Genomic DNA, 17,839 nt, shown 5'->3' on the forward strand with positions numbered 1-17,839 from the left:
CAACTTTATTAACCCTTCAACGCGTTATTTTTTTTCATGGTCATACTCCCTCCTGCGTTGATTTTTCTGGCGGTTTTTTAGAGATTTTGTGTTTTATAAATAATATAAGCAAATTACCCAAGTTTATAATTATTGTATTATACTTCTATGTTGTTAGTGTTTAAAATTAGCCAAATTAAACAAAATTAACCTACTTTAGGTTAATTTCCCTAAAAGCTAGCTAACCTACAAACCATCCCCAACTCATGTTTATAAAACACAACAAATTGTTCCTGTCAAAACGGGATTTCCTTCTTCAAAACAATATAGTTAGCTTGTAAAACTAATAATAATAACTAAACAAAGAAACGTAAAACACACAAAAATATGTCAGTTGAACATAACCATCACACTAACAATGACTGTAAACAACAACTAACGTAAGCTGACAAACGATCGGCTGCACGGCAATGACGTCGTCTTGAATGCAGCTGATTTCTCAGATATTTTTTCTAAAGATCGATTTTTCGAGATATCGACTCAATTAATCGAAAGTTTGAATCTTCTCCTTTCGATTGGTATACATTTTTCATTGAAAACATTCGATAGTCGTCTGTTACAGCTACAAAAATAACCGACTACTCCATGACGTACTCAGTACGGCAAAACGCGATCTCAAGTAAAAGTGTCATGACGTACCTAGTACGGCAAAACGCGTTGAAGGGTTAAGATAAAATGGAAAGACTATCAAACTTTATTGGTTGTTGCTTAGATGGAAAAAAGGAAAGCCACTTCATAAAAGTACAATGTCATAGGCCAATGTCCATTGTTGCTAAACTGCAGAAACAAAGAGGTTGCATTAAAATATTTGAATTTTAATTAAAAAGATATATTTTAAGGAAAATCTTCAATTTAATATTCTAGTAGTCTATAAACATTTGTTTTTCTCACCATTTGTTATGCATTTGGTGGAAAGAATTAGCCATACAATTATCGTTACTTCTATCCCATTAAATATTAATGTACAATATAATTTTATACACCTTTATTGTTGTTAGAGTATGAGTTTATCTCCAATTCGTACTAGATTATAATTATTCAGCATTAATAAACTTAAAGTATCCAATGACAAAGAGAACAACTGTCTGTAAGTTGTAAAACCAAACTACCTTTTAAAAACTTAAGAATTTCCAATTCTTATATAATAATCACCTACTCTTAATTATAACAATGAAACAAAGAACAGTAAATGAACATTTTAAGACTGTAATATACAATATAATATACAATCACGATATTCCCTATAGAAAATAAATGTAATTTGCATTAGAAACAAGAAAAATTGATAACAAAATAATGCTACAGCCAGCTGATTATGTGTTGGCGGGTGTGAAGCGTATGTTATTTGCATATATAAAACAAAGAAATCATAGATATTAACCTATTTAGGTAAAGTATTTATACCTAAATAAATAACTCAACATGAAAGTAAACCAAGAATTATGCCTTTATACTTTTTTTAAGCATATTGTAAAATATTAAATTTACAATGTTTGTGCTAGACCTTAGTATTCTAAAAACTCTTAAAATGATAGTTCCCTAGCTCCAAGCACAAGTTGTACAACATGTTACCACTTAATGCTTGAGGGCATAGAACAATTTGCCACAAGAGTATAATTTTTGAATGCTGAGGTTTAGTTAATTTTCAAAAAATATTTGTCTGTTTTACACAGCCTGAAAATCACCACTTATGTGTAATTAATCTTAAGACTGATAATGGACCTACTGACCCATTAACTTTATAAGGTCAAATTTGAATTTTAACGAGTTACAAAAAGGTCTCTGGTTTAAAATATTATTTATGGTAAAAATATTCCAGCTTTATACTATAGATTATTTCATTACATTTTGAAGTGTGTAGTGGGAAGTCTGTTACAAGAACCCTGTGTGTGTGCCATTACTTTGCAGGTCAATCCTTAGTTTACATTCCCTTTAGGGATGGGTCAGTTACAACATTATTTTGATTTAATCTCAATGTTTAAAGAAACAATAGCAATCACTTGAGACGACAGAAGTTGTGTTTGGTGTGAAGGCTGCTAGTTTATCCACTATATATTGATGTTGCAGTTTGGCAATTGTATGAATGTATGCAGAGTCAAACTGAAATGAATTGGAACAACCAGCAAGTAAACAAGCACCTCTGTCACAGAAGTTGTATCTAGTGACTTTTTAATGTCTTTTTGTATAGCTAAAAACTGATGATGCACTTTAATAACTCACAACAAACATTTATAATTCAAATATAACAGAGTATTGAGCTATATTTTTGTATTGTAAATCTCTATTGAACAATTTGAAACAGCCCATCCCTATGTAAAACATACATTTGTGTTTCACCAAATGTTAAAATATAATTTAAGTAAGAAGTTAATACAACCAATAATAAAAGTTGCTAATAGGACAAATAAAACGTTCACAGCTATTCTTATATTTGAATATGGGCAGATCTAGGGAATTGAAGTAAATTGTTTCGGGCACTGAAACACAGCAGAAGGGAGCACAGAATAAACTATATATCTTTTCCATTAAATAAATACAAGAACTGATTTAGGCTATTTGTAATACTGAGCGAGTTTATGTACCTTATAAATTTATATGACCTATTTCTGGTCTCAGGAATATCAGAGAGATAAGTTTGCGTTGTTTTCGAGTGGTAAAGGTGGCTATGTACAGTGTATCTCAAGTACTACCTCATCAATTTATTTATTTGTCTTGATTTATATAATGTGCCATTTACATACAATATCGTGAGTAAAATAAAGATGTGTGTACAGTATTATAAGAAAATAGTTTTACATTCAGTAAATTTTACGTAATTTTCAAAATAGCAGCACTACTTATATTTAAGTGATGTTAATGTACTATTTTGGGTTGTTAAAATGTAATTCTGTTTCTGTTATTATTAATTAATTACTATTCACTTTGTATAAACTGTATTCCAATGTTATTTTTACAAACTAAGCCTTTGATGTAAAAAGGCACTTTTAACACAAAAAATTAATGTACACTTGTGTAGTTTTATTTTGTTTAGTTTTGGTGTTTGACTGTAACCATTTATTTCATGCTCTGGAATTTATATGGTATTGAAATAAATTATTTTAAACACTATTTGTTGTACTTAAAGACAGTTTAACAAAATTATTATTTTAAAATATAAAATCCAATTCCAATTAAGGTTATTATTAATTTATTAAGTAAAATTAGTACTTAATGCAACATTATAAAATATACATTTATTTTGTTTATTGCCTGTTTATTTTCATGAGATGTACTGAATGTCTCAATTAAAAAAAAATGATCATGTTTTGTTAGGCACCGTTTTTTTAATTAACCCCAAGAATGTTTCAATGATAGTTTAGTTTCCTAAATTGGGACTCAGTAAATTACAAACAATGTATGCATTATCCACTAACATTGGTAGGTCAACATATACAAATTTTCTTTAGTTTGTAATGTGATATTGTAAAACATTAGTTTTGTTAAACTTATTTGGACATCTCATTCAGATTGTTGAATTCGGTCACTGTTGTAGCTTATTTAACTTATTTTGCTATTTGCTGTGATTTTTTCATATTTAATATAGGTTAGTTATAATATTTATTATTATTATCATTAGATAGAACTCCAACTAGGTGATGTGTAATCATGATTCCGGAAAACCATGTCAACGCAATGATGAGGAGACGCAATGGCGAAGTTTGGTTCCTACAATAAGCGTTACCAATGCCACCATTCGTGTTTATTTATTTGTGCAAGGTTGCCAGTGCCTAATTTGTAAATATAATGCTTTTCACTATTTCAGTAATGTGTTCAGTAAATTACACTCTAGGAAACAAATTTGTAAACATTCGGAAATGTTGTATACTAAATTATCGTTTTTAACATGTTACAGTTTGTGTCAATTAATAACCAACAGAAATTGGATGTATAATTTAACATAAACTTCTAATTCATAAGTATTTTATGAACAAATCTGACTTGTTCCATTTGGCTGTTAGTAATAAATATTTTTCTCTTTTATACATTTGTACTATTTTATTGCTTTCCATCCTACAGTACACATTTGTGTAATTCATCTATATTTCACTAGTAAATTTAAAACACTATTGTTGACTTAGAAATTAAGTCATTTCCAACTAAACTAAGAATGTGAAAACCTATTTTTTATATTCAATCCTTTATTATATACATTTTTTATTGTTTAACCCCTTTTAGGACGAGCGGACTATTAATAGTCCGCACTAGTTTTGCCGAAGAAGACGATGCAGGCTTTCAATAGTCCGCACTAGTTTTACCGAAGAAGACGAGCGGACTTTTATGTGCCCGCCGGTTTACGTTTGCATAATACTCACATAATATCGAAAATACGATGAACAAAATTAGTTTTCCTTGTAGAGGCACATCCTGTGACAGGAAATGGTATTTCGGAACTTATCTTGGCCAAACAATACAACATATGTCTATTTTAGAACAGTTGCATGTGAGCGCCTATTGTAGTGCCATTCGGTGGAGCGCGCCAATTCCGTCTGGTTTGTTTACATTCAGTCAGCATTGAACATAGGGCATAGGACATTGGACATAGTCAACAATCAAGAAAAAGGAAACGAGCCTCCTATATTTGTTCAATTTGCAAGGAAGGGTGTCACCCGATTTGCTTTCCAAAACATACATGTGCTAACTAATTAGACCATTGTTGTATATATTTTTGTGAGTGTTTTATAGGGTTTCTTAGCAAAAACATATATTTTAATACCTGTGGATAAATTTGACCTGTTAACCACATTATATGGTAAGTAAAACCACTTTAATTGTTTGACTTTTATTTTAGTCCGTTTTATACAGGGCGAGTCTGACCACCCGTGCAGTATCTACACCTGTCTTAATAACTGACTTCCACACTTTTTCTATCTCTTTTCTCCATAATTTGGCCTCTCCGAATCCGTTAAAATTATTTTCAGTTTTGAAAAATGCCCCTAAAGGGCCCAATTTGGGGAGTAGGGGTGCTTTTTGGGGAATTTTCAAATGTAAACATGGGTCGTGTGATACATCAATTTAAAGGTCTAATTACACCGAACATTTTCGCGCAAACAAAAGTTAATTATCTTTAACCGTATGTACAGGGTGTACCAAAACGTTTTGAAATAGGACTTTAAAATAAAGTACCGTGTTACCTTACCTACAATACGGAACAGCTCCAGATTTTTTTCCTAACTTGCTATTGACATATTTTTCAATGAACATGTCTGCAGCACTGTTCCCCACCACATAAAAAACCTAATAGTTTAAAACCTCCTGGATGTCAAATTTCTCCACATAAGTGTAAGTTATGTCAACAATGAATGGAAAACAGCTCCCAAGAAAATAAGGAATAAATTTAGTATCTCTCTTCAAGTTCATAAATCTAAAGTTGCTTGAGCCTAACAACATTTTTATGTAATATTTTTAAATGTTATTTATTGAATGGAAGCCCGATATGGATGCCTTCATCTTGCAGTTTCTCGGGGCGGCTTTGTCTAAAAAAATTCGCACTGTTCATCTCCCACTAGTAGCAGACTCCGCTGTCCTGGTTCAGATGAAGATTGCTGATTTATAGGAGATTGTGAATTGAGTATGAATGAGCTAGACTTAATGCAGTTGAACATTCACTTGTTTGTCATAAGTGAAATATAATAGTCAATGTTTGTAGTGTAAAACTCTTCTAGGCTCTCATCATTAGCTCGTGGTCTTGTGTACATCGGAGGCATTTTTACTGAAGGTATATTAGACAAGTGTTTCTAAATTTGACATGTGGTTTTTAAATTTTGCATAGGAATTTAAGGCTTTAGATTTATTAACTTGAAGAGAGACATTGAATTTATTCCTTATTTTCTTGGGAGTGCTGTTTTCCTTTCAGTGTTGACATAACTTACACTTACGTGGGGAAATTTCACATCCAAGCAGTTTATCTGTAGTAGTTTTAACTATTAGGTTTTTTATGGTTTCTTATTTATACAAATCTTCATCTGAATCAAAAGTACATCACATTTTATGAAAAAGCTAAGTTGGATTAATGTAATCTTCTTTAATTAATTTTCTTCATCAAACATATTATATATTTGGTTAATTCTTTTACTGCCAAGTTCCAATACATCAGAAATCAACAATTTTGCCAGAAATGTCAACGTCTGATATATTGGATGCCAGCCTTATTCGTTACTGGCTACAGTTATGACACCATTTGAAATATTGGATATTTTAGTCATTTAGAAACATGGGATGAGAAATGTCATTTGATGCACTATATTTGATGTCATAGGTTTATATTTTCGTCAATCTTTTACGAAACTTACCAACCTGTGTGGTACTGACCACCTCCTTAGAACAGCTAGATATTTAAAATTGTGCGATAGACTCTTTTCTCTGAGACTAAATATATAGAGATTAGGTTTGGGTAGGTTTTTTACACTGTAATATGTGATGTATTTTTTATAATATAAACAAACTGGAAGTGTTTCTGTAAAGTGAAGTTATTTTATCAATAGCAATGGCCAAAATCTGGGATTTTAGCAAAATGTTGAGTTTTGGAAAAAGCACAGTAATTTTACAAGGTAGGATCATCAAATTGTATAGATGATATAAACAATGTTTCTATTTTCTAATGATCTCATACTTAAAATGTTAGTATATTAAAAATAAATTATCATGCGGTAATCACTTTTTAACTTTGTTTAATTTATGGATCCTAATTGTTTTAAATTATAAATTTGATTTCCATTAAAGATTTATATTACGATTTGTGAAACAGCATTTAAATATGAGTAAACTAGCGGACCCGGCGCGCTTCGCTGCGCATTTCAATAAGTTTCCCGCGGCTTCGCACGCAATTTCCCGTTGAAAACAGTACACTATATTCACTTATTCATTTTCTATCACATTCTAAACATTGCTGAGATAATTGATAGTCGTTCCTTCGTGAGCTTCTTGGGCGCATTATGAAGGTATGTACCACATTCCTGATACTTCTGTCAAAAAAAAACAACTAAGGTTGATTTTATAACATTCTTTATATTTGTAGCCAACGTAAGATAGTAATTATGATATCTGCATTGCTCTTCTGATCAAGCATGAGCATGGTTTATATTAAATAAATATTGCAGTTAAAGGTGAATTTTTACGTCAAATTTGAATTGTATTATCTGGATAGTAAAGTCTATGTTTAACAGTGATTGCAGAAACAGTTTAAACAAAATTTGTCGTTTCTCTTAAGCTTACTCTATGCTTTAAAACTATAAGTGTAGTAATTAAATTATATATAAATATATTTTTTGTCGCATTATATATGTTTACAAAGAACAGCTGATTAAAAATTTGAAAAGACTCTTTCACTTAATAACATATGTTTGCTGCAATGCATTTCTTACGGGTATTTCTGTAACCAGTGGGGCGGAATCCTGAATCGGGAAAGGGATAAAAAGTATCCTATAACCTTCTACAGATCAAGACGAACAAATTTTAAAAAAAATTAGGCGAATCCGTCCAGCCGTTTGTGAGTGATGCTGTTACACACGAACAGTTTCATTTTTATATAATAGATAAAATTTAAAATTATACAAATCTAATGAAAAATAATGTATGGCATTAAAAGAGTTAACCACTTCCAATGGGGCAATTGAAAGGTTAACACACACTTCAAAGAAATATCACACAAACGTGTAATAAGGTGTAAAAATATTTCAGCTCAATTGTATTTGATAAGAAAAGTGTTTCATAGCTTGATTGGTCTGGAAAAATTGGGGTGCAAAATAATTAGTTAAAAACGTTATATACAATAGACTGTTTTATTCATATTATATATACAAAAATTCGTATGATAACATAACATATCTAAATCTGAATGAACATTTAACGAGTATCTGTTGGAAGCACCATCTCACGAGCTTGCTCAACTTGTATTGATTCTTAAAAATATGTTGTAATATTAAATAAATAATTTAATTGTATTGCAATTTTAACAACAATTACATAATTGAAAGCAGTGTCCTAAAAAATAGAAAACTTCTTAGGAACTATTATCATTTGATAACCATAACATACATCAATGGAAATTGATAATACTATATAGTTTAAAATTTGAAGATTTAAGCTGTTAATACATTTTAATAGCATTAACACAATGTAGTTTTATATCTTTCTTGTAAATTTTATCTTTGGTGTTACATCATGCAAATAAAAGAAAAAGAACAGAAAGTGATGCAAAGAATACAACACAAATGTTCACAATATTTGCCATTTTAAGATATCTAAAAATTTATATAATAACGAGTTTTAAAATACTTTGTCTCCAAAGAATTAATAACAAAGGACATATTGGCTGTTGCCAGAAACATTAACACATGCTTAAAAATTAGTAAGTACAATAATAGTTTCACATCAAATGGAATGTATAAAGTACTTTTATGTTGATCAAGCAAAAATGTCAGCAATAATATCTAACAATGTGATAAAAAACGTTCTATAAACTAAACAAGACATGTTATAACAATCTAAGATATTTACACTCATCTTATAAACTGCAAATTAATATTAACATTTTTGATATGGCTGTGATTAAGTACAAACAAAACACTGAGTCTCTGTACAAAATAGAGAATTAGATCTAATTAGAGAAATAACATTGGGTATCCTAAAGATAAAATAATGTTGTTTGCTTTTTATTAAATTTATCATTAACACACAGTTTTTATTCATTACTGAGAGGAAATAACCAAATAACTCAAATTACTCCAAATACTAAAAGTTATATTGTAATATAAAATGTAATTAGTAGCAGAATTTTCAGGAAAACAAAAATATACTTTTGCTGCGGTCACTGGATATATTTGACATCCACTGGTATTTTTCTTAGATTACTCAAAAAAGTCAGATGTCTAGAACTTCTTACATATTTAATTTGTCTAATTGCCATAGAACTACATCAAGTAAGCTTTACACATCTTTGAATTTTCTGTTAAATCACAATATCAGATGTGGATGAAAAAAATATTTTAAATATGACATATGCATCCAATCACCACAAAACTATGTTAACAATTCGGAACACTACTGGCTTCAATCGAAAATAGATTTAAACATCTTGTTATGACAAACTACTGATGAAGGTAAAAATGCCAAATAACATGTTACAAGAAATATTTTGATAACCTAAGACTTTTTGACGATAAATGAATGTACAATTTTGTACAGATGTTCCATTTATAAATTTACAATGAACTAATAATTTGTTTAGCACCACAAAAGTTTTTTAATTTATTGATTAAAAATATTAAATTACATGGAATAATAATTTCTGAAACACAATTTCATTAGTAAATTTAAAAAACTATTGAATTTAGTACACAAATTTTAAAATATTAGGGTGAATTTTCTAAAACTGAATTGTGACCAAGAAAAGCAGTTGTAGCATGTATCACAGTAAAATATCCAGCAGCAAAAGAAAAAGTAAATTAATTACAATAAGACACAAAACATTTCAACATGATCAAATTCCTGTTAGAATAATAGACTTCTTCATAAATACATAGATAAATAATTCATATTGGTCGTGCCTAAACCAGCAAACACAGTTAATACACATAAAGCGGCCTTATGAGAGGGGGGAATATAGTTATTTCAAGGATAAATCACAGGGAATTAATAGCATTGTTACTCTCTTTTCCAATTATCAAATATAAAAATTCATTCTGAATGGTTACATCAGACATAGCTCCAGGGGCAGTCATTCAATAACACGTTTACAATGATTGACTGTTACAGCCTCTCCGGTGACCTGTCCTGACACATCTTCAGCTTCATTAACTGTCTAGTTAGATATCAAGTAACAAGTGACATTTCAATTGTTGCTATGTTGTTGTAATAAAAGCTTTCCTTTTATTGAATTTTGTGTTTAATTATGAGGTGACAATTACAATTAGTTATTATCCGGAAAACCACTAGGGGTTCAAATACAAAACACTGTGCACAACTAACAACAATTAAATTACTTTAATTCAATAGATGTTTTGATGCCTTATCCCCAAATGCAATTTATTTTGGTACTTTAGTTTAAAATAATATCACAAGTACAATACAATTTATGAGTCTGAAAGAATTCAAAAACACAATTCTTACACAGAAATGTAAATAAAAACCTTAATCAGTGAGTGCATTGACACAACTATATCGCAGAATTTACTGTTTTAAAAATCACCTAAGTATATCAAACACTATCGAGTTTAACAAAACAACACTAAAAATATCCTCAAAACAACACTAAAAATATCCTATCTCATTTAAGAGAGTACAAATTTTCAAGACATCAAAAACATTCCAGAAGAAACAATAAGAGTAATAACATATTAACACAGTTTATTTGGGGTTCACACCAGAATCAAGAAAAATATATTTTGCAAAACACATCATTGTAATTTATTACAATAAATAAGACAATACAATCTTGATCAAATTTCTAAAATGCATTATTCTGAACACAATGTTGTTTTTTGTATAATATATGTTATGGGGCTCAAAGAGCCGGCTGTTGTGAAATGCCTTAGGTTTATATCATAAGAACAATGTTAAACCTCTAACATTTTTATGACCTTATTTTTTGTCATATAATTATAGTTGTTTCACGTTAAAAATATAATAAATATGCATTCAAACGTTTTTATGTTTTTCAAAGTCTGTATTTTTTTGAGTATGTAAACAATAAAGTACAAAAAGTTTAAAATTTTTGCCTGAAAAAACTAATTAATTATCTACATGTTTATATACTTATTAATATTATAATCTTTAAAATGAGAAATCTTCCACAATTCTGAAACAAAAAATAAGGGCGTAAATGTGTTTGGGGTTTAACATGGTTGTTATGGGGCTTAAGTCAAGCCACGTACAACCTGCTCTTAAACAATACATATAAGAATAAGATGTTGCACATAAAATGTAATTTTTATCATTTCTTGAGGAGCAATAACCATTCTAGATGTTACTCAAACGCTTAATTTTTACAGCAAGAATTACTTTACAATAAAGTAAAACATAACTTTATGATCACAAAATACAATATTACTAATTAACTACATTACATTGGTTGGTCAATAAATAAATTAGCCTGATGTTAAATACAACAATTAAGAACAAAATCTGACCCTGTAAAAGCCTAACACTCACAGCATAGCATATTGTACATATTGCTTGTTTAAGGCAACAGAGCAAGTGAATAGGCACATTTTGGACGGTACAAAACTAATACTCTAGGATTTACTCTCCGTTACTCAATATGATCCGCCTTGGGAAATAATTTTCACAACAAACAATTTAACAGTTTTTGTTTTTATGTTCGTATCTAACAATGTTCATATCTTATATTAAACAATACAATCTTCCCATAAATTATTAAGACTAAGAACAATATGAAAATTTCAATAACACATTAATAACTTATACTACGCTTTGCTTTAATATGTTCATATTTTTTGCTTTTAATTAGTATGTCCAAATCTTGATGTATACAACAAAAAATATCATTTTATTATTTTTAATCCAAACGTTTATGTACATGGCAATCAAAATCACCACAAGTCCTATCATTCACTTATGAGAACATTTATAAAATATTTGTATAAAATGTAAATTTTTTGCACAAAATATGAACCTGTGAGTAACAATTAACTGTGCAGTTTATTTTGGAGTGAGTAATGTGATGTTTCTTTTGAATTAACTTGACCTACTTGTAAAAGTTTTCAATGTCTTTTTTCAAACCAGTGTGTTATTATTTCGGCTGAAACGTTATTTATTATTACATTTTTCAAATAATGTAATTTAAAAAAAGTATCATTAAACATGTATAATTTTCTTTACTTCTTGAAAAAAATTATGAAATTTTGCTGAGGTTGTTTATTTTTTATCGAATTCTACATTAATTAATCTGATAAGTGGCAATAATTGTTTTAATCCTCCGAGCGTCCATCGTCAATATTGTTGAGTCAGACTTTCACTAAACATAATAATCAAAAAGTTTGATAATAAACAAACATTTATCTCTTTCAATTCATGTTATCGACAGTAGTAGTGGTCAAACCGCATTATAAACTATACCGTTTGAAAGTCCAAGAATCTTTATGTTTAGTAGTTTCTGGATTTCTGATAATCTGTACGAAACATTAGTCTACATTGTTTTCATCAACTGTTGTTTCCAGCGAAGTATGTATCCATCGTTTGTTGTTGCTCAGATACGAACATGTGAATTTTGCTGTTTACAGTCTAGTTTGTTCTTGTTTTTTTTCAATTCGTTGTTATGAAACCTAATTATTAGAAATACTATTATTGCATATAAACATTGTCTGTGTTTTACATAAAAGATATTCACTATTGTGACTTTCATAAATCTATGTAAATATAAATAATTAATAAAAAATCTTACAGCAATGTATATTTCATGGAAAAATTTGCTACAAGTAGGCTATTCTAAATGTTGTATTGCTGCAAAATGTAGTATAACATGAAAAGTAAGAACACTGTTATATCAATGTGTTATAACAATTTCAAATTGTGCTGTCTTCATAAAAGTATATAAAAAGAATTTTATTAATATAAACTAATCAACAATACAAATTTCTGTCTTCAGGGTAAAATTTCCTACTATCTGACAATCCTGAATTTTGAATAAGTGCAATATTTGAAATACATGTGTTTACTTTTTTGCAAATTTTGTTTTATTTTTATTTAATTTTTACTTTTTTTATTTTTAAATTAAGAAATTTGTTTTTCTAACATAATAGTTACAAAGTCTGAAAGCACATTTTGCAAAAAAGTGGTAAATAAAAATTTGTATTTAAGTTGCAATTTAGATTTATTATATATTTAACAAGGAGAGCTGGCAAAAAGTCACAAAATAAGTATGCATCTCACAAAATATAATGGGCGCTCGGAGGGTTAAATATACCTGTCATAAAGAAATAGTGAAAACTGTCAAAGGAAAATAGTGATAGAACTTATTTTACACAGCTTAAAATTAGTATATATTTATGAGGAAAAACAAAATTGATTTAAAAATACAGAATCATGGTTTTTAGTAAAGTTGCCCAAAACAAATAAAATAATGGTAGGATTTTAAAAATAAATCCTTTATATATCTGGTAAATTTAATAAATGCTTGATTGTTGGTTAATTATAACAATGTTGAACATAACAACCTAATGACACTTCATTAAGAAAAGATTGGATGGTATAATGGATGAGTACAGATTTACATTTCTACTAAAATGTCCAATGGCAGAGAGTAATTCCTTAACAAAACATAATAAACTAGCAGGCTTATGCTGAACACTGGATTCCACTTTAATATTGCTATATAGTTTGTTTATTTGCTAAATATCTTTCCATTTTCTAAATAACTAGTGTAAAAATAACCTCTTTAAAATTATATGTACAAGTCATAATAAACTCAGTACATACAAATTATTTAGCTACATTTTATGCAACTGTCTACTGGAATGTTTAGTTCATTTGGAATGTAAGTCACTAAAAACAGCAGTTATCTGTGAAAATCCCTGGATTTTTTTAAAATGTTTTGTAGGATATAGTAGGTACAGCCACACTCCGGCATTGTAAGATAGTAATCTACAACAAATACGTAGGATTAAAACTACAAAAAATTTTATTAGTCAATTATAACTTATTTTACAGAACCAGATACGCAATAGTTCTGAAGAACATTTATTCATTGCAAAATTAGAGTCTTTGCTAATACATTATTAACTTATGAACTTCAAATGCCATCTTACTATACTAACCTCGCTTTAAACATTTTCTTCAATACTGAATACAATTTGGGCTTGGACATTCTGAACAGACAAGAGTATATTGCCAACAATCATACCCTTGATCTTGATACTGAGCATCAACGTGATTTAAATAGAAAGAAAAATATTTTTTAATAAATTACAAAGCCCAAAAACACTTATATTATCTTATGATACCAAGTCATTTATCTGAAATGAAGTCAGTACTTAAAAATAACATGTTATACGTTTTTTATTGTTAGTAAACACAGAATGTAGTAGATTCTTTATACCAACAACTGCATCAAAATGAAAATAGATTAAATTTTAAACTCCTAAGTCTAGAAAATCATTACTATAATAAATATAAAATAAATGTTGGGCAGTTATACTGCCACTGTGCAATATGTGGATGTATAAACTAAGATGCATTTAAAAACATGGATTAAATGTTTTCTATTATTGGTATATCCAGAATATTACAGTCACTGTCTGTCTATATGCAACTTTGTAACAATTCAATAAATTAGTAAGAGCTTTCATAATATTAATAAGTAGTTTTCATTTAAAGGAATAAATGATCAAATAAAATGTGTATTGGTACAAAACCTAGTTTGAAATCCAGATGAAATCACTTAATTTACGAAATGATGAAATTGATTTCTAACTTAATATTAAAAGCGAGCACCAGAAATCTTAAAATGGAAATCTTACAGATAAAAAATAACACAGAAACATCACAGGAAGAATTAGAAAAAGTATATAATAGTTAGTAAAGATGCAGAAGAGGATATTGTTTGATTTATATAGGAATAACATATGTATTTTGATACCAAATTAAAACTGATGGTTAGAACAAAGTGATAATTCTACAAATTTTGTTTATATTTGGATAACCATAACTTTATACAATGAATCTATTTACCATGGCAATTGTAAAGTTGAGGGTGGATTTTAAATTTGTATTTTCAATAGTTTTCTTGAACATTATCTTAAAAATACGAGTTCCATCACAAACACAGAAAATTTATATTTTAAACATATAGTTTAATGCTTGTATAGTTTTTTGGTAAATTTGTGATGATTTCAAAGATAGAGACATTTCATTCTTAGTTTGTGTTCCAAGTTCTAAATGATGTGAACATAAGTCTGTGATGGTTGTATTCTCGATGCTTTAGTGAGGCAGGGACTCAACCTCATAGTCAGGGACACAAACGCTCAGCTGATTATAGTAGTGGCACTTAAATACGAACATTAAAAAAAAACCGAGATCTGATATTTAAGTACTTATTTTTCAGGGTAAAAGTGCTCCATAAGTTAAAAGTATTACAAATAAATGCACTTATTGTGTATGTTAAAATTACAATGAACAATATATAATTTGTTGTCACTATGACAAAGTGATTTCTTGAAATGTAATTAATCTTAGGAAATGTAGTGTTACAAACATTACTTGTTTTATAATATTGTTAATTACAATTATTTACTGAAACAAGCAGTTATTCAATTACAATATCAAAACTTCAGTTAGCTTTCAAGGTGTCCTTTCCACATCTCAACCCAAGGCACAATACAGTTATATTAAATAAAAGTATATCTTGAATATTTTTGTATTATGATATATTATAAAGCTAAATTTGTTTTAGATCATTATCTAGCAAAAATCTACAAGATATAGTTTTTCAGAAAATACGCACAGAGAGAAGTGCTGCATAACAACAATGAAATGCAATTAAGACTGCCTACATGTAAAATAAGTATTTCATTTAACAAAGAGTCGTCTTTATTAGCTAGGCCATTAATTACAATACCTGAAATTAAAAGTTGGTTTTTTAATACAAATTGATCGTGAAATTAATGTGCATCTTAATTGATTTGACATAGTATTGTAATAGCAATAAATGAATTAATAGCAGCATTTAAATTCACTTTTGTAATTTTTAAAATACAATATTTCCTAATTAATTTTCATTTTTATAAAGAACTTTTAACAATAAAGAGTAAACTACAATAGATTTCAAATTTTAAAGTATTTCTGAGGAGGTGTACAATGCAGTTTTTTTTAAATAGAAAGGTGTGGGTAAACTCCTTTTAACTTTACTTGACCTGTTCTCTTTGGAGTTAACTTATAGATTAAGGAGAGTCATTGAAGTGAGAGTTGTAGAGTACTAATAAAAAGTGGTTTTGACACTTAGCTATCTTTAACTCAGACTCGCAGTCCACAGTCCTTCTCTATTGGAAGGAAAAAGTGGTTTGCACATTATAATACCATAAAATGATTGTTTTTCCTGAGTGTCAATTTACAAAATTTTATTTATGAGAGACAAACATTGATTATACTCAAGTTAATATATTTGGGTTCCATTTTTAGACTACAGGGAGCAACAGATACACACTTACTCTTAACATTACAAATAATGTTCTGGGAATCAATAATATTTCATTCTAGTACCGGTTATTTAAAACATAAAAGAGGTAACATTTCATTTAATTCCTTGTTGGACATTTTTGAGCAACCAATCAAGAAAAATATTGTCAGATCGCTTACTAAATGCATAGTTTAGTCAGGAGAACTATGCAAGAAAACATTATTACGGGTCAACTGTAAATTTGGAAATCATACTAATTTTAGATATATCATGAATTACTAACCTGTATAATACCTGTAGTGCCATTTACTTAAGAATTAAAATCCATATGCAGATGGGGATTTCTAAATATCTAACTTATTGTCACTACAGTCTTTTAAACTAAAATATGTTAACACTCTCCAGATCCAGTGCCAACAATCACAGGGAAAACATCTAACCGACAATAACACTGGTCCACTCGAGCTTAACAATATACAACTGACTAAAATTTTCAAATGATAATCAATAGCAGATATGAAAGTACATCAATCAGTAAATAAAATAAAATACACATAATGGATTTAAATAATATCATTCAATAATTAAAAGTTCATACAATCTAGAGTTGCACACAGTGATAACCCTACAGACGCTATTAAATACGGAAACATCAGTAAGTATTGTTATGGATACTGGTGTTGAATACTGCGACGACAAAGTTCTGGACGGCATTTTTATTGTCTCTGGTTTCATAAACCCTTAAGTAGAAAACAATTTATTGTGAAAGGTGCGACCTTCAGTTAGAGGTGAAGCACCGCGGGTGTGGGTGTAGGTGCAGACACTGGCATGTTGGTAGCAGTGAGGTCCACTACCTCGTCCCTGTCGTATGCATCCTCGTCCGAGCCCGTTGTCGTGGCAACCGACTGTGCTGACTGTTGTGAACCCGACGATAGCTGACTGTTGCGCGAGAATGAGCCCCTGCGTGGTGCCACGGTCCGCTGGTTGGCAGGCTTCACAGTGATTATGAGGTTCCAGCTGTTGGCCACCATCATGTCTGTCACCTGGTACAATAATATTTTGGCTAACATTACACAACATTTACATTACAATACATCATTATAGGGACTGACAAGTCAGAAAATTAAGGATGGTGTAAATTGTGCTAATATTAAATAAATATTTGCTGTATGTTGAGGAATGTTTAATAATGTACTAATTAGTCATATATTTAGTGTAACACAACAAAACTTTACAGTAGAAATTTTAAGGTTAATATCTTAAAACAAGTTAACAATGTCTAACAGAATTTTTAACATTATGTGCTTTTATGGTTTGAGTGCAAATATAAATGTTCTAAGTAGAGTAGAACTATAATGTCAATAGCACACTCATTGGCCCAGGCCTCTCAGGCAACATAGCCCAGCCAAGTTTCACTAAAATTAATACAATTCTTACCAGTTAGCAATGTTTAAAGAGATCAATTCAATTCAATTCAAAACCTTATTTATTTCCAAATAAAGAAATTACAGTTCCATAATAGAGTAATATATACTATAGTAATTTTCAAGTATGATTAAAACATTAACATTACTTAAAATATAGGAAAAAAGTACCCAAATAGGCAAGCCTGTGCGTGGGCACGAGTCGTTG

General features: G+C 29.3%; 1 protein-coding gene across 1 annotated transcript in view; it reads right to left on the minus strand.

Moving 5' to 3' along the window:
• Positions 1–7,840: 7,840 nt before the first annotated feature.
• LOC124368174 (partitioning defective protein 6) overlaps positions 7,841–17,839 on the minus strand; it is a 50,051-nt gene continuing 40,052 nt past the window's right edge. The window contains exon 5 of the mRNA XM_046825453.1: positions 7,841–17,250. Coding sequence (XP_046681409.1) covers positions 16,990–17,250 — 261 coding nt within the window. The 3' untranslated portion in view covers positions 7,841–16,989. The remainder of the gene's footprint in view (positions 17,251–17,839) is intronic.

This window comes from Homalodisca vitripennis, chromosome 1 (genome assembly GCF_021130785.1).
Source record: "Homalodisca vitripennis isolate AUS2020 chromosome 1, UT_GWSS_2.1, whole genome shotgun sequence".
Lineage (NCBI taxonomy): Eukaryota > Metazoa > Arthropoda > Insecta > Hemiptera > Cicadellidae > Homalodisca > Homalodisca vitripennis.